We start from the raw sequence: 23,547 nt of genomic DNA on the forward strand, positions 1-23,547 counted from the left end.
TTCAGACGATTATTCGAGGCGAGATCGAGAAAAGGAGACCGGGACGATTTTTAGTAAATTTTAATGTGGTAATTATTTTTAAATTAAGGATGGGGTATTTTAAATAATTTATTAAGTTTTATCAATTTATAGCCTAATTTAAATATTAGGTAATTCTTGTGAGTTGCAAACTTTTAAAGATTTAGCACATGTATATGCTAATTTTAAATTAAGATTTTTATTTAAAAATTTGTAGAGATAGTATTTTATTTAAATTGTTAATTGAGTTAGATTTTTAATTAACATTTAATTAGCATCTTGATTAGCAATTATAATGGAATGATTAAACTTTTTAATTCCCTAATTAAACACTAACTAACACTTTACCAAATTCTTCACGTAACTCACACATGTTGACTCAAACATACACGTATATCACACACACCCACACAATTCTATTATTTTATTTGACTAAAGGAGAAGAGAATTTTGTTTTAAACTCTTGTGCCAATAATCTCCACATCACTCACACATATATTCAATTATATATATATACACTCACACACGTACATCATATACACACAAAACACATTTCATATATTGTCTCTTTTGACTATAGGAATGAAATGTTTTTAAAACTCCTACCTATCAATTCTTCTCTCCCTTTTTCTCCTCTTCCCTTTCCCCTTCATCGAGCTGATGTTTTCTGAAATTTCCAGCATATATTTAGTAAGTTTTCTTTGAAAAAAACTGAGCCAAGTTCGTCCCGGATCGTCTCTCGTATCGTCTCCGCTTCGGCATCGTCGTTACGGTATTTTTAAATATCAAAAAGCACGTATAATCTGTTCTTGCTGCATCGATCATATCATATTATGTGTTGAGTTGTTTTTAAGCATAAAAATGTATATATGATGTAGAAGTTTGAGCAAGAAATGTATTGAATATGTTTTGAACAAAAATTAGATCCGAAAATTCCTGTTTTGATGTTCTTTCGAAAACTGCCATTTTTCGGTACATATTTTGAGAAAACTTTCGACTACAAAAACGTAGATATTTTTGATACGTTCGATTTGATATAAAATTAGAGTTATTTGGATAAAGAACGAGTGAGTTATGGTGTTTTTAGTATGACTGCTCAAATTAAATCCGAAAACTCATGTTTTGATATTCTTTCGAAAACTGCAATTTTTCGGTATATATTTTGAGAAAACTTTCAACTACAAAAACGTAGATCTTTTCGATACGTTTGATTTGATATAAAATTCGAGTTATTTAGATTAAAAACGAGTGAGTTATGATGTTTTTCGTATGACTGCTCAAATCGTGTTTCAAGAAAGTTATGAATTTTAATGTATTCTTGAAGTTTTTATGTTGCAGGCTTTGTTGGGGATCGATGGGTGATCGTTGCTGCATATAAGAAAGTTAGTAATGATGTTTAGAGTATTTTTGAGGTTTCGATTAATGTCGTTAAGAGCTTGAATTATTAAGAAGTCGTAAGAAATAAACTTTAATATAAATGACAGTATTTTTGGGTCGTATAAATTGTAGGGTGATTATAAAAGTTTAGTTCATTGTTATGGTGTCCTAGAATGGTCTCATAGTGTTGAATCTTGATGCATTATTTGTTAATTGGGAGAATAGACATGTCATAAAATTTTCATCAAATAATTCGTTGGGCAGACGGACACGGACACGGAGGTTAGCACGGGGTTCGTGCCTTCTCATTTCTTCGACACATATTTAAACGCACAGACACGGACCCCTACACGGACCTAGGGACGGGGTCCGTGCCCCTTCTTTTACATGACACACATGAGGCAGTACCTACACGGACCCGGGGCCTGACCTGGGTACGGGGTCCGTGTAGCTTCAGTTTTTGGGATAAATATTTTATCACTTAAGGTTTGGTTTGAGGTTTTATGCTATGATTTAACATTGATATTTTACAAGGTCAAGTGGTGAGAAATTATAGAATGTTCTAAGAATTTATTTAGCTTGAGATTAAGCATGACTTTTACGTTTAAGTTGTACACGTTAAGCTTATGAATTCATGTTAGTATGTTGCAGCAACGACACGATTGACATCCAACGAATCCCTCAGCGTCAAGTAAGTATGTATGACGTGCAAAGAAAATATTTGAAGTTTTTGAGGTATGCTAAATGTTTTTGACCAAAAGTGAATAGGTTTGGAAGTCGGTGAACGTGGCCGAGGACCTCTCCACCCCGTTAAATTATGAACGGGTTTGAAGTTAGGATTGGAAAACGTTAAATTATAAACGGGGACCAATTCGCCCGTTAAATTATGAACGGGTTAGATCGTGGTTGTGAAGCGTTAAATTATGAACGTGGATCAACTGGCCTGTTAAATTATGAACATGGATCTCATGTATGTGGCAGTGGATACGTCCCTGTCAGTCCAGTACTGTGGTTTGTCTGATCAGATATTTATTATGTTAAGGGTCACTTGCTTTGAAACATCCTCTACGAAAATGATGAAGTTACGTATGTTCAAGTATGTTCAAGTATGCAGTATGTTTATGAAAGTTTATGATGGTGGCACGTCATAGTATGTATGTACGTATGTTCAAAGTCATTATGCAAAGTTCAAAGTTATTATGCAAAGTTCAAACTATTATTCAAGTTCAAGTTTCAAAGTATGTATGTTCAAGTTTTAAGGTTATTATAAAAGTTTCAAGTTTATTATGCAAGTTTCAAGTTTATTATGCAAGTTCAAGTTTCAAGTTATGTATGTTCTATTTTTAAGTTGCATGCGATTTTATTATGTAGTACTCGTTATTCCAGTTTATACGTGTTGAGTCTTTAGACTCACTAGACTTGATCGATGCAGGTGAGTATGTTGAGGAGGAGACAGGAGGTGGCGATCAAGGAGCAGGCTTGGACTGAGCGGAAGGTTAAACCCGAGGACCACTATGTTTATGTTTTATGAAAACTTTAAAATATTATGTTTTATGTTGGATGTGAAATGATTTGAAATAAGTAATTTGTTGGAAAATATTAGTTGGGAATGTTGATTTTAATATTATTAAGTTAAATGACAAGTGACGACCATATGAAATTTTATGTTTAAGAAAATTTTTAATTTTTTCGCAAATTTTGAAGTAGTAAAAGTACGGTACGTTACAATTATAAAACTTTATCTATTAATAAAATCTAGTTTCTTATGATTTTTTTTTGGGCTTATTTATTTGAATAATAATATTAGTTTTGTTTGTCCCTTGTCAAGTTCAAAATTATAACATGTCATAAATGTAATTGTCAAATTACATCGAAAAAATGAATATAAATATTTATTTGTGAGATGAGTCAACTATGATAATATTTTTTTAATAATAAAAGTAATATTTTCTTATGAATAACTCAAATAAAATATACTTCTCATAAAATTGATTTATAAGACTATCTCAAGTGAATTTTTGTGATATAAGAAATCCATAATAATTGAGTGGACATAATTCATTGAGTTTATCTACTATGTGCATTTCTTTTTCAAAAACCCAAATAATAATATTTGAATATAGACATTTTTTGTAGAATGTCACCTCTTTTCAAATAAATAAATGGAATAAAAAGTAGAAAATTTGGGGTTTTTTTTTAAAAATAATTCAATTTTTAAAGTCAATTTCAAAAATAATCTAAAAAAAAAAGTTTTGCAAACGTAATATAATCCGCGTTTTGTTAGCGACGGATTTCATATAAAACCGTCGCAATCAGAAACGGTTCAACAACCGTCGATAAAATGCATCGGCGACGGTTTATAAAACCGTCGCTACAAATAGCGACGGGTTTTTAAACCGTCGCTGATTGCCAAAATTTATGTCAAAAAATACAATTTTAATTTAAAAATTAAATTATTACTTTTTTAAAAAAAACTCCTCTGATATATTTCTCATATTTACAGACAAATGACAATGTCAATTAATCGTGACCATACCCTGATTCCAAAATTTTCAATTATTGCAACGGCTTGAATCTTTGCAGCGTGCAATGTGCGCTGCGGAAAGAGAATTTGAGCGCTGCGAAAAACCACAAAAAGTCAAAAAAATGAAATTATTTTTTTTAAAAAAACCCCTCCGATATATTTTCGATATTTACAGACAAATGACAATGCCAATTAATCGTGAGCATACCTTAATTCCAAAATTTTCAGTTAATCGAACATACATTGATTCCAAAATTTTCAATTAATCGAAAAAATGGCATTGTCATTTGTCTGTAAATATGATAAATATATCGGAGGGATATTTTTTTAAAATAATTTAATTTTTAAATCAAAATTTCATTTTTTCGACTTTTTGTGATTTTTCGCAGCGCGCATATTTTCTTTCTGCATCGCAAATTGCACGCTGCAAAGATGTAAACCGTTGAATTAATTGAAAATTTTGGAATCAAGGTATGTTCACGATTAATTGGCATATTGTCATCTGTCTGTAAATATGAGAAATATATATCGGAGGGTTTTTTTAAAAAATATAATTTAATTTTTAAATTAAAATTTCATTTTTTCGACTTTTTGTGTGGTTTTCGCAGCGCGCAAATTCTCTTTCTGTAGCGCACATTGCACGCTGCAAAGATGCAAGCCGTTGAATTAATTGAAAATTTTGGAATCAGGGTATGTTCACGATTAATTGACATTGTCATTTGTATGTAAATATGAGAAATATATCGGAGGAGTTTTTTTTTAAAAAATAATTTAATTTTTAAATTAAAATTTTATTTTTTTGACTTAAATTTTGGCAATCAGCTGTATAAAACCGTCGCCGATGCATTTTATCGAGTTTTATTTTTTTGACTTAAATTTTGGCAATCAGCTGTATAAAACCGTCGCCGATGCATTTTATCGACGGTTGTTTAACCGTTGTTGATTGCGACGGTTTTTATATGAAATTCGTCGCTAAAATATTCCGTAGCTAACTGGCCCATGGTCCGTGCTTTGTAAGCGCGGACGCTGCTCACGTGCTCCACGTGAGCAACGTCCGCGCTTACAAAACACGGATTATATTACTTTTGCAAAACTTTTTTTTTAGATTATTTTTGAAATTGATTTTAAAAATTGAATTATTTTTAAAAAAACCAGAAAATTTGATACAATTATCAATCCAACAACAGAGACAACTTTCCAAGAATCCATTCTCTTCTTCAAGCCATAATCAAGCTCAAATCCTCGAAAATCTTCATCCATTTTTGCCATGGCCAGTCAATCCCACAAGCTCCACTTCATTCTGTTCCCTCTCATGGCTCCGGGGCACATGATTCCTATGATAGACATCGCCAAATTACTGGCACAGAGAGGTGTAGTTGTCACAATAATCACCACGCCCCTCAATGCGAACAGATTCAGCACAGCGATTGATCGTGCGAAAGAATCAGGCCTGGAAATTCATCTCCTCAGGATCCGGTTTCCGTCCTCGGAAGCAGGGTTACCGGAAGGGTGCGAGAATCTTGATTCCCTTCCCTCACTGGATTTGGCTTCAAATTTCTTTGTAGCCCTTGGTTTGTTGCAGAAAGAAGTGGGAGAATTGTTCGAGGAGCTAAAATCTCGGCCGAACTGCCTGATTTCAGACATGGGTTTGCCCTGGACTACTCAAATTGCCGAAAAGTTTCAGATTCCTAGAATAGTTTTCCATGGAACTTGCTGTTTCTCCCTCTTGTGCTCGCACAATATTGTATCGTCCAAGATTCTTGATACCTTGAGTTCAGATTCGGAGCTATTCGAGGTTCCGAATCTTCCTGATTCGATCAGATTAAGAAAATTCCAGGTTACGGGTTCCACGAATAGGAACCCGTCTGTTATAAAAGATGTTTCAGATCAAATCAGAGCTGCAGAAAAGACATCATTCGGGGTAGTGGTGAATACTTTTCAAGAATTGGAGGCGGAGTATGTTAAGGAATATAGCAAAGCCAAAGGTGAAAATGTCTGGTGCATTGGCCCTGTTTCGTTGTGCAACAAAAATAGCTTGGATTTGGTCGACAGAGGAAACAAAGCTTCCATCGATGAGCAAGATTGCTTAAAATGGCTCGATTTACATGAGCCCGGATCAGCGATTTACGCTAGTCTCGGGAGCTTATCGCGCCTAATAACACCGCAAATGATCGAGCTTGCACTTGGTCTGGATGAATCGAACAGGCCTTTTATTTGGTCATTAGGAGGAGGCGACAAATCAGGTGAACTGGAGAGATGGATCCTGGAAAACGGATTTGAAAAAAGGGTTAACGGAAGAGGACTCATAATCCGGGGATGGGCTCCCCCAACTCCTGATCCTCTCACATAAAGCAATCGGAGGATTCTTGACGCATGCCGGATAGAACTCGACGCTCGAAGGGATTTCGGCTGGGGTGCCAATGGTGACATGGCCACTTTTTGCAGAGCAATTTTGCAACGAGAAACTGGTCACGGAAGTTCTGAAGATTGGAGTGAGTGTTGGTGTGGAAACGCCTGTCAAGTGGGGAGAGGAAGAAAAAGTCGGAGTTTTGGTAAAAAGGGATGATGTTAAGAAAGCTTTGGATATGGTGATGGATGGAGGGGAAAATGGAGAAGAAAGGAGGAGAAAAGCTAGGGAGCTTGGAGAAATGGCGAACAAGGCCATCAATGGAGGTTCTTCTTATGGTAATATTTCGAGTTTGATTCAAGAGATTATGGCTAAATCAAATCTTGGTGACACCAGTGGCGAAGAGACAATCCTTGTATAGAAGAGAAATTAAAAGTTTTAAGCTCTAAAAATTTGAACTTGCCAAGTCTGTCTACTTCTGCTTTATTTTCTGATGATACTATTACAATTTATAGAGATGGAGATGATGCAAATTAAAAAATATACATAGAAAGTTAAATATTCAATATAAAAAACTTGTATTATTAACAAATGATAATAAACTAAACATAAATAAAAGCAATATAGATTGAAACAAACTCAAAAAAAATATTTATTCATGCACACACTATATATTAGGGAAAGTAACAAAAAAAAAAACAATTTAGATTGAGATGAAATGACATACATAATATATAAATAATATAACATATGTTAATTCAAATTTATAGTTTGACATCAATTATCTACTATCATTGTAACATCTCACTAAATATATATCCTAGAAGTAAGGAAAAAATAGATGACATAACCATTGAAAAATAAAAATATAATGACCACCAAACATGTAAATTAAACGAACTGCTCTATCTTTTTTTTTGTATTTATCCATGTGCAATTTTGTGAAAGAAATTGGAGGTCAATACTAAGATTTCAAATGCAATTTCAAAAAATATCATACTTTTCAATTTTAAGCTCTTAATAATTTACAAATAATCCAAAAAATGATTGTAATAAGGTGTAGCTTTGTGAGTTTCAAAGAAATTAAAGAGAAAAATAATAGTCATAGAATTTAAAACGTAATTAATATTACATTTAATTTGACATCTATGGTCAATGACCCATTAAACTAAGAATAAATTATATTAGAAAAATAAAGTTAATAAAAATAAAAATAATATAAAATACAATTTCCATATATGTCTTATGATATTAAAATTTTAAATATATGTCCTAAGTAATTTTTTGATTTATGTAGATGATTTGAGATTTTCACAATTAGAAAACTAAAGTTAATTAAAATAATTTAATTTTTCATAAACGATAATTTTATCATAATGAAATGAAAATTTAATTTTAATAGTAATAAATTTAAAATAAATAAACAACATAAATTAAATAGTAAATACATACATTGCAATGACAAGTGGAGATGCAAATATAAATTTAATATTATCCAAATTATTACAAATCAATTCGTTTACCAGTTTCAACAACAATTCACACCGACCACTATATTTGAAAACAAAAAAAACAAATAATATTATATAATATAATCATGTTCAACCACATAGATATCTTTTTAGTAGTGAAGCAATTTATTAAAGAAAAATAACTGAGGTGAATGAACTCAAAATATATATTTTATTATTTCATTCAAATTAATTGTTTATTGAATTTGTTTAGTTAATGTTTGAACAACTTTTTGTCAATATAATTGTCATTATATATGTGCATGAGAATAACTCTACAAATGTAAATAAATTGTCATATCACTATTGTTATAATTAAGTACTATTTGATAATACATAATTACGAGGAGACTTAAATAACATAGAATATATGAGAGAAATTAAAATAATTAATCATTCAATTTATTTTATTCTTAAAATTAGTAGGAAAAAAACAAATGAAAAAATTGATTGATTTTCTACATATTTCTTTCTCATTTTAACAACTTTACAAAAATATATTTCTAGTATCATATCATGTAATGAATGTGGACGAACTATTCATTTCATCAACACTTTTATAGTTACTTCTCATTCAATTTTTTTTTAATTTTTTGTTTAATAATTTTTAAATTCACAATTAAATTTTGAGTTATAAAATATTATATTTGTTCAAGTATTTAGAAATTAAAATTTTGACATGATTAAGTAATTGGTTTCCGCTGTTTAATTGTTGTTATTAAGCTTTAATGTTGTATGTTTATTAGTCTGCTTAGTAGTGACTTGGGTAAGAGCGCTACAATATTACACAATATGTGAAGATAAAAGTAAATTACAGACCAGAGCCAAAGAATTATGGAAAGAATACAAGTAAACTTAGAAAATGTTTTATAGGAAATATTGCAAGAATTACACATTTCATAACAAACTTCCGGAAAAGTGATTTGGCATCATTTACCCTTTATCATACAGGTGCAGTATTGAACCTTGCAAGTCAAGAGAAAACCCAAACATCTCTGTCATATAAACAGCGAAAGGTAGTATCACTGAATTCAACAGGAAAGAAACACCACTTTAAAAACTCTTGTAACTTGTGTTGAGAAAATACAGATGCAACATCTTGAATACTTTCCTCCATTAAAGCTGAACCTCTTCAACACTGTCAAATGCAATCCTTTAGTGCTTAGTTTTCTTTGAAAGTTAAATTATGATGCTAAACTACCAATTAAAGAAAAAAAAATCTCATTCAAGACCTTTTATTTCTTTAGTTTCACTTAGATCACTAGTGAATAAAGATATACTGACTGTCTGTTATTGCACAAATGCAAATTCTCACAATTCTACATCAAAGTCGTATTGAACTGAACTGTTTCATCACAGCAAACTCAGTTAAAAAGAACTCGAGATTCCCAAAACTGATCAAGCTCGCAAAGAACAAGGCGATTCTTCGAATATTGAAAACACGGTAGACTGATGGTATACTATCTCCAGTCTAAAAAAGAACACAAACAGACCGTTACCATGCTTCAGTGAAATGAAATTTGAACAGAATAAATCAGAATCGCTTCACATATTTTGATTTTTAGCATGTGGCTTATTCCCTTTAGACAATTATAATAGAAAGAGCATTTTAAAAAGTGGAGAGAAAATCGTCTAAATAAATTATATTTAGTCCAAAAAAATTGATTTTTTTCATATGAAATTTAAGAGTAAATGATCTGAAAGTATGGAGATCCTAGTTTTTTCATGGGATAAATAGTTGGAAGGATTTCGTCCCAGATTAAATAGTATATCTTTATTTTCATTGTCACATGTCACGTTAGTTATGTATGATATGCGTTATGTGTATGTAAAAAATTTTATAATTAATTTGATTTATATTTAAATAAGAATCATGTCATAATTTAAAAAAATCTGGAATGAAACTGTAATTTTAAAAAAATTGGAAGCAAACAAAATTTTTATTGTCCAAGATTGAATTGACCTTCGCAGTCTAAATAGATAGATTGCTCACTAAGATAGCCTTTCCAGCATAATATACCGAAAGTTTTTGGTTATATATTCGATACAATATAGACCATAATATACCGAAAGTTTTTGGTTATAACATCAGTTTCAATCCACAAAGATAGCCTTTCCAGCATAATATAAACATAGATAAGCGGAAGCCATATCCAGGTTCTTGTTAGGGAAGACAATCAAGCAGCATCCATTGCTGAACTGGCGCCCTACGTGTTCTTCTTACCAAATCCTGCAACACATGGATTTTATATTAGTATTTAAAACTCAGCAAGTTGGGCTTATTACATAAATATGAATAGAAGATAGAACAAACATAGTTACCAATTTCGCGATGCATACAATATAGCTTAAAACGTGTTGTAAACAATAATCACGTTATATGACATTCATAAGCAAATCATATGTGATCACGTACGTATTCAATATTTGCAATCAATATTTGGCCAATATCATATACCGAGTGTCGTTTCCATCTTTCAGGAATTAACTACCCTTTCGTAGTCACAGTAGTCGTTTTGCTTATTATGCCATATAATTTTCATAGTTACATATATGATAGAATAAAGAATCCTCGGTATCATCATTTGGCTACACAGTATCGATAAAACTTGTTCGGTTTCCATTGCTATGAAATAATATTCACCAAATGATTTTCTAAAGACAAAATTCAATGAGACGTGAAAATCATAAAGAAAACATATATCATAGCTACATATATAGTAATATCGAACAAAATTTTGTTTCAATTTCTGATGAAAACACACTACACCCATGTGAGGCAGCAAGAAATAAAACCGAAACTTATTATCAAGACTTGGAGACACTAGATGGTATGTTTGGCTTGGTTCTAAGCTGTAAAAATCGTATTAGACTTATCAATATCCTCAATTTAACTCCAAGATTCGGAATCACGGTTTGCACACAAAGGATTCATGAATTTTATGAAAAGTTACCACGATTTTAGTTGTGAAATTTGAAGAGCCCTAGTCTTCTTTTAGATTTTGGTGTGTATGTGCGTGAATGAGGTTTAGTCGGTTGGAACCCTTGTTTTAACATCTGGAATTTCGAATCAGAAGACCGGGCGCTGGGGCGCCCATGGTGCTGTCCAGCACTCTTCAGTTTCTTCTACGGGCGCTGGGGCGCGCTATTTTAGGCACTGGGACACCCCGGCTACTGTCCAACATTGTCTGATTTCTATTTTTTTCAACATTTTGTCTAATACACTTCTACAATTCAATCTTATGCATCATTTTAACACTTCCCATTATAGTCTCAAGTTCTATACATAACCAACACCAAAAACAAGAATTCGTATCAGCTTCGATGTTTGTTATACGATAAATACTAAATGAATTGTTATAATCTCATCCGGTACAAACTCATTAAGTGGATTGTTATAACTCATCGCTATCGCTATCATATCAAATATCATAGTAAACAAGTGCATAATGCTTATCATTGCTAGCAAAATCATTAAGTGGCATAATAAAATATGATTATATATATCATTTGTAGGGACGATTGGCATTGCAAAACCATAGCTCACTGATGAAAAAATAAAGTTTTTGAATCCCATACCTTCTTGCTGCAACTTCTTGTACTCTTCGTTCTTCCTAGAAAAGATTGTTTTGATAAGTTTTTTTTGGAACGAGATTAAAGTAAAAACAAGAAGACGAGATAGCATAACATTGATGAAGAGTAAATATAGTAACTTCAACAAAAACATTAGCATACTTTATCACAAATCATTCGAAAATCATCACCATCTATTACCAAACTGAATGTACCATTCATTATAGGAGCCCAAACAATTAGAGTGCCCGTAGATTATAATTCCATTAGTAATTGATAAGGTTATAAGGCAGTAAGTATGATGATATTGCAGTGACAAAATGTAAAAGGTTAAAAGTAACAAATCCAATAGCGCAGACAATGACACGAACCTCTTGAGTGCGTCTTTCCTAAGATCACTGGTACAAAAAAGAGCTTCATAAGTTAGATTTCATCAAGTGATTCTTATGCAGCAACCATATATGTATATTTTTGGTAGTAATCAGATAAAAAAAACAGAAGATTTAGAAATCGACCTACCATGACAAATCATACACAAAGTAAACTATGACGGCAGTGAGGCAACCGTTTTTAATAGCTGAAATGAGTCAAAGTAAAGTATATTAAGAAGAGTAACATTGCAAAGAATAAAAATAAGTGAAAACCATCAAATATGAAAACAGTTAAGAAAATGGCAGACAACATAAAAAAAATTAATTAACGAAGTTAAAATTCATCTAGGTTTGAGGAAAATCCAGTTTTTTTAGTTCTAAATAGTTGTACAAAAGAAGGTACCAAACTCAGCATAAATAAACATAACTTAGACCTAATTATACCTACCTTGTTCTAACCCTTATCCAAATCCAAATCAAAATTAAAATTTGACCGTAATTGTGGATACAATCCATATAAGCAAGTAAGAAAAGGACGAGGGAACGGAATTTTACTTACTTTCGTCGTGATTTGGAATGTCTGCCAAGAAAGAACGGATAAGAGGAAATCTATAAACAGACGACCCACCGATCAATAAATCGCAATACGAAAAATGGTTTCCTTCCCTTAAAAAAGTTATAGGCAGAAATCGATAAATACCGTCGAACTCGAGGGGCACGAAGAATTTCATTTCTCACTTCTTGCTGCCGAGTTAAAATCCCACGAATAAAAGTCCTAAAAAAAAACGAAATGGTTGTGATTGATAATTAAACGAAAATTAGCAGAGTAGAATCGGAATCAAACCTGACGGAAAACATAGCTGCGGGAAGGCAAATTTTTCACCCCAAATACGCCTCTTTCTCAAATGCCCTACCGTCTATAATAAATATATCGAAATGGGTTCAGCCCACCCAACCAATTTTTATTTTTTTATATAAGAGAATTTGTGTATTTTAGTACATGTTAATAGGATATTTTTAAAAATATAATTTTTCTTAAAATTTATACAAAATAGTTTTTGTAGTTTTCAATAAATTCGTATAATTCAATGAAAAAAATGATATTAAAATCATTTTTCAAATTAACTTATCTTGTTAATTATCATTTTTTTAACAATAATAATAACTTAATATTAATATTACAAAAAATATATATATAATATGTTGGAATATTTCAGGTTCGCAATCTTGATTTTCATGTTAACAAAACTTGTTATTGTATTTCTTACATATTTACTCACGTGTGAAGTTGTAAACACAAGAAGCAAACCGAAACTGAATTTAGTCAAACTGAATTTCTGGCGAGTTTCGGTTTTTTGAAGATATCTCTCACCCGGATGATTCAAATGACAATCTGCAAACTTGCCTGATTAGAAAACTCAATTTGAAACAAGTCGTATTTCATGTTGGTTAGGCAAAAGCGGCTGTTATCTAGGTCTAACTGATCGTTGAATTACCAAACTGATTGTACGAAAACATCAATCAGTTGGGTATGAGCAGTTGCCGTATCTTGGCGATATCTCTCAGCTCGGTTATTGGAATGAAGCGATTCAGTATGCGTTGGAAAGATAATACGATGATCTACAAATCATCTTCAGAAGTCAAAGTCTGAATCAAAGCTTAATATGCTGATAAATGACGTTAAAACTACTGCTTGTGTACGAACTGAAATCAACCTAGGCCCTAGCTGATTTCAGCACACCAGCTGAAACTGAAACTGAACATGACCAGCTGAAACTGAACTGAACCAGAACTGCAGAATATCACAACGTAATTAGTTGGAGTTGAGATTAGGTACGTAAATTTGGTTATCAATCTATATTTCAAAAGATTGGTCAAAAGGATATTTTATACTTCCATTGTACCTTTTATATTTAGAAAATGAATTACGTTTCTTTTAATAAAATAGAGATACAGCACATCACCAATCAATTTTCAGTATCGCTCAAGTGGTCTAACATAAAAAAGGGGCAAAGCCGTGAAAATAGAATTCAAGACATAATAACAGCCCATCAAGAATGATTCTTTACATTTTTCAATATAATCGGGAAAATTACTTTGTTCATCATTGTTAAGTTTATATGTCCTGGCCAGTCAGCTAATTCAAATAGCCGATGGCAAGAGTTTACGTCATTTGTGATAATAGTAATAAAAATTAAAATGAGAATTCTATTTCATATTAATATGACTGAAAATGTCAACAGAAGAATTCAAAGCTTATCATGCATCAATAATAAATGTTGAAACTAACAAGAATTTACATCATTTTGGGTGACAGCAACATGTGAAACAGCCCAACCTATGGAATGAAGCTTTCGACATAATACTGATCCCAAACGATCCTCAACAAAGCCAAACCTGAGCTATGGAGCCAACATAAAATATTATTTACAAAATGACAGCAACCAAATTGGCAGTCAACGTAAATCTGAAAATTTATTCAGTTAAAACACATTTTCCAATAGGAATGCAAAATAAGCTCACTTTTAAATAAAAATTGTCACATCAAGAGGATCACTAGACCAAAAGATGCAAGTTTTATCAGTGGATCGAACATGTATCATAAGAGTCCAATCATGAAGCAAAAAGAATCTACGAGGAGACTCAGTAAGGAGAGAAACGAAAGAGGAAAGTGTAGCACTTTTTTTTTATATGTATTCCTTTAAAATGGCCATTGATAAGGTTGCCGATCAATAGTTTGTTTGAGGACTGAATGCAATTGATAGGATCCAAAGTGACAGTTGGGTTTTCTAAAAAATAAGTGATGGAAGGGAAAAATAACCTTAAAGACAAAAACACGTGTCATTTACTTGTTGAGCATAAAATATCATCAAACAATAGCACTGAGAGAGAATGAGCAATGAGCAGACAAGTAGGAAAAAGTAAGTGTGGATTCAAACTACTTGACTCTCGACGACTATCACAAAGCCTACCCGATGACGATCTTCTGGACCACAAAAAAGAGATCGCAAAGATCATAATATGTGGTTCCGAAAAATGAAAAAATATTATCAGCAATAACGTACAGAATTTCATCTTCTAAGGCAATAACTGAGGCTGTGAACATGATTTTCCCATGTGAATTCTCACATTTCAAGCCATTGCTACCAGCAAATGATGGCCGACAAGTAAATTTTTTAACTCTCCCTGCTCTTTCCAATCTTCCGTCCTGGAGCAGATAGGCAGGTTTGAATCTTTCTTCACTATTGCTCGACTTTCCATAGCACAACTATGCATTAGGAATAGTGTCATGAATGCTACCAATTGAAGTGTAGCTGCAGCATTTCATGTCAATACACCATGTCACCAGCTATGTAGACATCGAACACCATATTACACAATATGTGAAGATAAAAATAAATTACAGACCAGAGCCAAAGAATTATGGAAAGAATACAAGTAAACTTAGAAAATGTTTTATAGGAAACATTGCAAGAATTACACATTTCATAACAAACTTCCGGAAAAGTGATTTGGCATCATTTACCCTTTATCATACAGGTGCAATATTGAACCTTGCAAGTCAAGAGAAAACCCAAACATCTCTGTCATATAAACAGCGAAAGGTAGTATCACTGAATTCAACAGGAAAGAAACACCACTTTAAAAACTCTTGTGACTTGTGTTGAGAAAATACAGATGCAACATCTTGAACACTTTCCTCCGTTGAAGCTGAACCTCTTCAACACTGTCAAATGCAATCCTTTAGTGCTTAGTTTTCTTTGAAAGTTAAATTAGTTAATTATTTTTTTTTAAGAAATGTAATTAGTTAATTATTATTAATCATTGACTAATTATTATTTATTACTATTTCACTCATTTTCATGGCATTACTACAAATAATATCAAAATATTTGTTCAACAACTAATGATTCGAATCATTATGTAATAATCTATATCTATTCTATATCTATATAAATATATGGATTGAATTGTGAATTTCCTCTATTATCCCCATTACAATTGTATTCTAATGACACTTTGTCTTCTTTTTATGTAATTAGTTAATTATTATTATTAATCCATTGACTAATTATTATTTATTACTCTTTCACTTACTTTTTCAAGAAAATCACTATTATAAATACATGTTTATTTATTTATTTATTTTTTCATCTACTCTTTTAACAATAATCATTAATATATTTTTATTTTTAATTTTAAAATTAAATATTTACATCGACATCAAATTCACAAAAAATCACTATCATAATGTTATAAATTTAAATAAATTGTTAATCTATACTAATTCACAAAAAATCACTATCATAATGTTATAAATTTAATTTGTCTTCTTTTTATGTAAATATATGGTTTGAATTGTGAATTTCCTCTATTATCCCCATTAAAATTGTATTCTAATGACACTTTGTCTTCTTTTTATATAATTAGTTAATTATTATTATTAATCCATTGACTAATTATTATTTATTACTCTTTCACTTACTTTTTCAAGAAAATCACTATTATAAATACATGTTTATTTATTTATTTATTTTTTCATCTACTCTTTTAACAATAATCATTAATATATTTTTATTTTTAATTTTAAAATTAAATATTTACATCAACATCAAATTCACAAAAAATCACTATCATAATGTTAAAAATTTAAATAAATTGTTAATCTATACTAATTCACAAAAAATCACTATCATAATGTTATAAATTTAATTTGTATTCTTTTTATGTAATTAGTTAATTATTATTAATCAATTGACTAATTATTATTTATTTCTTTTTCACTCACTTTCTTTAATATTTACATTGACATCAAATTCACAATAAAATTAAATATTTACATTGACATCAAATTCACAAAAAATCACTATCATAATGTTATAAATTTAAATAAATTGTTAATCTATACTAATTCACAAAAAATCACTATCATAATGTTATAAATTTAATTTGTCTTCTTTTTATGTAATTAGTTAATTATTATTAATCAATTGACTAATTATTATTTATTACTTTTTCACTCATTTTTTCAAGAAAATCACTATCATAAATACATGTTTATTTTTTGTTTGTTTTTCATCTATTCATTTAATAATAATCATTAATATATTTTTATTTTTAAATTTAAAATTATTTACTTTAATATTTACATTGACATCAAATTCACAAAAAAAAATCACTATCATAATGTTATAAATTTAATACATTGACATCAAATTCACAAAAAAAATCACTATCATAATGTTATAAATTTAATAAATTGTTAATCTATACTAATTCACAAAAAAATACTGTCATAATGTTATAAATTTAAATAAATTGTTAATCTGTACTAATCTTCTATATACTAATACTAATACTAATACTAATACTAATACTAATATAAATATATGAATGTGAATTGTGAATTTACATAAATATCATTATCTTCATTTAACAATAATCATTAATACATGTTTTCTTTCTCATCAAATTCACAGAAAATCACTATCATAATGTTATAAATTTAAATAAATTTTTAATATTACGAACATTAAGGTAATAATGGGAAGACGAATAGAGATGAGTGTGATTGGATAAAATTAAATTATTAATAAATATTAAGGTCATATAATTTTTTTTTTCACATTTAGAATGTAGATATATTTAGATTACTTATATATCAACAAAAAGACGTGATTGAGAGAAAATGTTGGTATGTAAGCGATTTCATTGCAAACATTTAAGTTATTTAATCAATTTTCAATATATGATGCTAAATACATATTCCTATTGTGAATTGTGAATTTACATAAATATCTTTACTTTCATTTAATAATAATCATTAATATATGTTTTCTTTTTCATCAAATTCACAAAATTCACTATCATAATGTTATAAATTTAAATAAATTTTTAATATTACGAACATTAAGGTAATAATAGGAGGACGAATAGAGATGAGTGTGATTGAATAAAATTATATCATCAATAAATATTAAGGCCATATAAAACATTTTTTTCTCATTTAGAATGTAGATATATTTAGATTTATATATCAACAAAAATACGTGATTGAGAAAAAATGTTTGTATGTAAGTGATTTCATTGCAAACATTTAAGTTATTTAATCAATTTTCAATATATGATGCTAAATACATATTACTAAATAATATATTATTTATTAATCTATTAAATAAATGACTTTCATTTGTGAGCTTACTATTATATTATTTTTTTTGTTTTACAATTTGTCATGTTAATGTTGTTATTTAAGTCATTTTTTAATCTTAATTTAATAAGATCATTAATAGTGTATTTAACTCAATCAAACTAATTATTATTTTAATTTACTTTTAAATTTAAATTTAATTACTTAAATTTATACATTGCCGTCAAATAATAATAGGAAGACAAAGAGAGATAAGTCGGATTGAATAAAAATAAATTATTAATAAATATTAATGTCATACAAAATTTCTTTCTCCTATTTAGAATAAAAATATTTTCAGACTCTTTATGCGTCAATAGAGATATGTGATTGAGAGAAATATTTGTCTGTAAGTGATTTCAAACACTGTTTTTAAGTTATTTAGTCAATTTTTTTATAAATGCTGCTAAATAAATATTACTAAATAATATGCACCATTTGATCATTTTGTGTTCTTGCAATGAGAGGAGTTTTTTTACCCTAGCGTTAACATGTTTGATTGTTATATGTCATTTATATTGATCATGTAATTGTGTTTGGATTGTTTATGTGATTTGTTTGTTTGCACAAAGAAAAGATAAAATAAAATCAAATATCCAACAAAAATGGTTATTTTTCAATTTTTTTGTTGTTGAGATATTTTGTTAATTTTTAAACACATAATGCATGTTTTCTGTTTGCTTAGATTACTTAGTTTGAAGTGACTTAGAAAATATTAAAAAATTGAAATATTTCTTCGTTTTTACCTTGTCTCAGAATATCAAGAGATAATATTTTTTATTTATTGGGGCAAATGTATTTCCAAACTTCTGTCTATAAATCAATATTTAAATTTTTTACGACATTATTATATTTTCTAATCAATTTTTTTTTACTTAGATTGATAGAAGACATTTTAATTTGAGTTTTTATGTTCTTGCTTATATTATTTTTGTAATATTATTTATTATGAAAATAATAGGTGAACTACAAAATTTGGTAGGTCTAACAGTCTTCTGGTGAACGAAAAATATGGATAAATTATTAAAATATATAATATCCAATAGATTTTTGGCATGCGATTTTGTTCTAATTCAATAATTATGCATGATTCTAAATTTTAATTATATCACAAGTTAACGCATGTTTTGTTGTTGCTAGATATTATATTTTGTCAATAGTCTAATATTTTTCTATGGTTTAAGAAAAATCGTGTGACTTTGTATTATATTTTTACGGCTGCTTTTCTAAATGGTTTTATTATGATTTCAAGGCACCATTTTTCATTTGTATTTTTTTTAAAGAAGTGGAATGAATATCTATAAAAAGATGACATTAATAAGACGTCTTCTCTTTATTTGAAAAAAAAATATTGAAAAATTTATACAAATTGTGAATAATATGAGTTAATATTTAATTTGAGAGTGATGTATGTTTTTTATTGCTCATATATACTTCAATTTCTTTGTTATTGTACTAAATAAATTATTTTTAAACTTTGAGTTATCATTTTTTTCTTATCGAGGTTGTTTGTGTTATGATTTTTTTTATTTGTTTTGGTTAGTATTGTTAGCGGTAATTGTTTTTTCTGATATTATATGATGTTTCTTGTTGTTTATATAAAAATAAGTATGAGAGTACATCAATCAAAGCCACGTATTTTGGGTCTTCTGTTCTACGAAGAGAATAATTAATGGTTTCTGTGAATTATATAATTTCTTTGTTTTTCATACATATAGTCTACGAAATGCGTCAAATTTTGAAAAAAAAAAAGTTAAGACAAACATAGTGGATGAAAAAAAAAAGAAACATGTTAAATAAAAAAAATAATGTTGTGTGTTATTATGTTGGGTGCAATAATTGTTCCTGCTGGGTAGAGCGGTCGAACCGTGGTGCTTGAGCTGCTTTGCGGTTTAAAAGATTTGAGTTGCACCATTACTATTAGCTATAGCTTTTGTTAAAGCGGCAAGCGTTCGGTCCTACAATTGGTATCAGAGCAAAGGTTACGGGTTCAATTCCCATTGATTGCAAGGAGTGCAATTATGGACATTTTGTTTTTTATAATAAATGAATGCCTAAAGACTATTATATATGATAAATTTGTAGGTTGGATGAAGACCAAAAATAAGATAAGTTAAATTAACTTTGGGTTACGAAGGCATTCACATACGCCAACAAGTGACATTAGATGATATAACAAAAAAATGAGCTATGTTGACAGAGGTACTGCATTTACTATATATGAATCCTAATGGTTTTAGTTACTGTAATGATACAAAACAAAAACAAAAAAATTTGCCGATGACAAATATTAAAATTTTTAAATACTAACATTCAAAATAAATCAAGATTCGAAATGCTTATTATTTTTACATAGAACAACTACTATTTGATACGGAGCAAGATAAATGAAATCAAAAATAAAGCTACTCCATGGTATGAAGCATGTGATCATTGTTTCCAAACTGCTACAAAAATCAACAACAAAGCAAGTTGTGCCAATTGCATAAACTATCCAATTGTCATCATTCCAATGTAATAAAAAATATCAATACCCAACTCAAGTTTTAGATCACAATAACAAAAAACAATCACAATTGAAGATGAGAATGCGACGACAAGAATAAAATTATTTGGAAAAGTTGCAACATCTTTTGTTGGATGTTCGGTTGAAGATTTCATTCAAATTCATGACCAGATATAAGATAAAACAAACAAATGATTTTATATCTACATAAATAGAATATTTAGATTTTACATCTAACAATAAAAATTTGCAATGCAGAATTTACCAAATAACCCATATAAAAATTTGCTAAATCAATCAAGCTCCAACCTCCACACATTCTTGTTCAAGTTGGATAATTCAGTAGAAAAACGTGATGAAATGTTAAAGATTGTGGCAGAAGCTATTGAGATACATGACAATTATCCAACAACAAATGTCAATATCAAGAAACGGAGATCTCAGAAGATTATCAAGTCAACTAAACAAAGCAATGTACCACCAAAGGTAGAAAAATCAAATGAATTCAATATAAACAGAAACATGAAAATTCATGAAGATGAAGATGAAATAGAGATTCAAGATGATGAACCAATTGCCGAGTACAAAAGAAGAGCTAAAAAGATAAAAACTGACGAATCAAAGACAAAAAAATGTGATGATTTCATTTGTAATCAAATAATTAAATATTTATCTATTAAAAGTTATTCTTCTTTCAAAGATAATTTAAACATATTTAAATAATGTTATCATATACAGATTATCTCTATTTCTCAACGTGCAACGCACGTGCATTTGTCTAGTAAATTATTAAAAAAGTCGTTTACATAAGGTAAATGTGGTTTAGAATATGTAAAATCAAACTCCAAATATACCTTTTGTTCTCTGGACGGTTCGAATTATCGCCAAAGATTTGAAACGAATCAAATGCCAACAATGTCCTTTCCTAAGAAAATAGATTCGCACAGACCAATCCATGCAAAACTTGATTCATTTACATTGGAAAAGAACGTTGTCCAAAGTTGACTGAACATATAACCGATCATATCAGAACGAACACTTACAATTACATATAACAAACAGAAAATCTGATGAATCACATCGGATGACTATATATAGATAACATCACTACTCGAATTTCTTATGTTCGGTCAATTTTGCAATATCTCGGATCAACAACTTAATGTTTATGCAAGACGATCCTCCATCTTCAACCGATCTTTTCGCCATTTTTCCAAGCTCTTGTGCTGTTCTCCTCCTTTCACATCCCTCTTCTCCTTGATCCATTACCTTCTCGACCGCGGCCTGAATTCTGTCCCTCGTCACCCTGGCCTCCGGCTTTTCTTTCTCCCCCAAATGGACAGAGACTCGAGCTCCGACTCCAACTCCCATCTTCAAAACCTGCACGACTAACTTTTCATTCAAAAACTGCTCACCAAACAACGGAAATGTAACCATTGGCAAACCGGCACAAACACTTTCCAGAGTCGAGTTCCATCCACAGTGCGTCAAGAATCCTCCCACTGCAGGGTGGGATAGAATCAGCACCTGTGGAGCCCAACCCCGAATCAAAAGGCACCGGTCTCCCGTTCTTTCCTCGAACCCTTCATCCGAAATCCACTTATCGATTTCTTCGCATTCTGATCCAATATTTACGACCAGAATGAAAGGGTGATTCGATGCTTCCAGCCCCAAAGCAAGTTCAAGAAACTGTGGAGCCGAAAGGCGCGCAAGGCTTCCGAGACAGGCGTAAACTACAGAACCTGGCGGCCTACTGTCAAGCCATTTCAAGCACCGAGCTGCATCAATGGAGGCTTGATTACCTCTCTCCGCCCTGTCTAAATTGTCATCACTTGAAAGGGATAACGGCCCTATACACCAAACTTTACCGCCTCTAATCTTTTTAAACTCGTCCACATATCCTTTTTCTAGCTCTTCAAAGCTGTTCACCACCACTCCATATGCCTGTGACTCTGTTATTCTCACCTGTATTATTTGTTTCACAATTACTACAATTTGAGTGATATTTGTGATCAATGCGTGATAACATCAAGGTATAAAAATTAAATCTTGTAAGATTCACATTCTTATACATACGTATTTACATAAAATATAAATTTCTTAAAACAAACATGAATCGAAATTCAGGATGAAAATGGATTTTTGCTGACTAACCTGTTCTCGAAACCCGACAAAATCAATGGATCTTGGGTTAAACAATCCCGGAAGCTGAAGCTTTGTGAACTCAACTTCATCCGGCAAACCAGGCACAACAAATGGCACTGTTTCAGGAACAGTTTCGTGAATCTTCGAAAGATACAAATTATGCATCACCAGCTGGGTAAAACAGCTCATCCCATCAAAAGCAACCCTCGGAATCTCAAATTTCTCACACGTCTTCGCCATCCACGGCAGATGTTTGTCGCAGATTACGCAGCTAGGAATGGGTTTCATTTCTTCCAATTTTTCTTCAACAATCGCCTGCAAGAGTGTGATAGCGACGAAGAAATTGTGGATTAGTTGGTAAGAAGGGAGAGTATCGGTGCTTTCGCATCCCACCGGCAGTCCAGCTTCCTCGGACGGAAACCTAATTTGGAGAAGCCTGATTGGTAATCCGGACATGGCAGCTCGATTTACCACTGAACTGAATCGATCAAAATTCAGTGGGGTGAGCATGATTGTTATGTTAACCCCGTGTCTGGCCAGCATCTTGGCCATATCTATCATTGGAATCACGTGGCCGGGGGCCATTAAAGGCATCAAAAGGAAGTTCAGGTGCTCTGGTTGTATAACCTCCATGGACACGGTTTTCCGAGTTCTCCAGTATGAAGGTGGTCGAAATAAGTATACTACAAACTTAATTCTACTTCAAATGATAAAATTATTATTATTATTTTTGGGCATGAGACTTACTCTTTTATAATCGACAAAAATTTATGTGAGAAGGTCTCACGTATCGTATTAATAAAACATATCTCTTATTTGAGTTATCTATAAAAAAATATTATTTTTTATGCTAAGAATATTATTTTTTATTGTGAATATGAGTAGGGTTGATCGATCTCATAGATTATGATATGTGAAACGGTCTCATATGAGACCCACTCTATATTTATAAAAGCTAATAGTTTTGAGTAATTATGCTTCATTT

At 30.6% G+C, this 23,547-nt stretch overlaps 1 protein-coding gene, 2 long non-coding RNA genes and 1 pseudogene across 4 annotated transcripts; 2 read left to right on the forward strand and 2 right to left on the reverse strand.

Moving 5' to 3' along the window:
• The first annotated feature begins 532 nt into the window (after positions 1–532).
• LOC140837988 (uncharacterized) lies at positions 533–3,161 on the forward strand. Its single transcript, XR_012119516.1, has 2 exons — positions 533–790; positions 2,828–3,161. It is a non-coding gene; the product is annotated as an uncharacterized lncRNA (long non-coding RNA).
• Positions 3,162–5,054: 1,893 nt separating this feature from the next.
• On the forward strand, positions 5,055–6,726 carry LOC140839796 (UDP-glycosyltransferase 73C5-like; annotated as a pseudogene).
• A 7,907-nt stretch (positions 6,727–14,633) lies between these two features.
• On the reverse strand, positions 14,634–15,378 carry LOC140837989 (uncharacterized). Of its 2 annotated transcripts, none has more exons than XR_012119517.1 (2): positions 15,248–15,378; positions 14,634–15,070 (listed from the first exon to the last, which is right to left on the reverse strand). It is a non-coding gene; the product is annotated as an uncharacterized lncRNA (long non-coding RNA). The 2 variants fall into 2 exon arrangements; XR_012119518.1 differs by having other exon boundaries at positions 14,634–15,035; positions 15,248–15,375.
• A 5,997-nt stretch (positions 15,379–21,375) lies between these two features.
• Positions 21,376–23,257, reverse strand: LOC140839797 (UDP-glycosyltransferase 73C2-like). The gene is made up of 2 exons (XM_073206738.1): positions 22,572–23,257; positions 21,376–22,382 (listed from the first exon to the last, which is right to left on the reverse strand). The coding sequence occupies exons 1-2, from the start codon at positions 23,193–23,195 to the stop codon at positions 21,525–21,527; spliced, it is 1,482 nt and encodes a 493-aa protein (XP_073062839.1). The 5' UTR covers positions 23,196–23,257; the 3' UTR covers positions 21,376–21,524.
• Between the last annotated feature and the right edge of the window lie 290 nt (positions 23,258–23,547).

The sequence above is a fragment of the Primulina eburnea genome, chromosome 8 (assembly GCF_022965805.1).
Source record: "Primulina eburnea isolate SZY01 chromosome 8, ASM2296580v1, whole genome shotgun sequence".
Lineage (NCBI taxonomy): Eukaryota > Viridiplantae > Streptophyta > Magnoliopsida > Lamiales > Gesneriaceae > Primulina > Primulina eburnea.

Bases quoted from the DNA above. Each gene is read 5' to 3' on its own strand.
- LOC140839797 (XM_073206738.1), bottom strand. From the start codon at position 23,195: ATGGAGGTTATACAACCAGAGCACCTGAACTTCCTTTTGATGCCTTTA. The intron at 22,383-22,571 runs GTTAGTCAGCAA...CAAATAATACAG, and splicing joins TTGTCGGGTTTCGAGAACAG to GTGAGAATAACAGAGTCACA.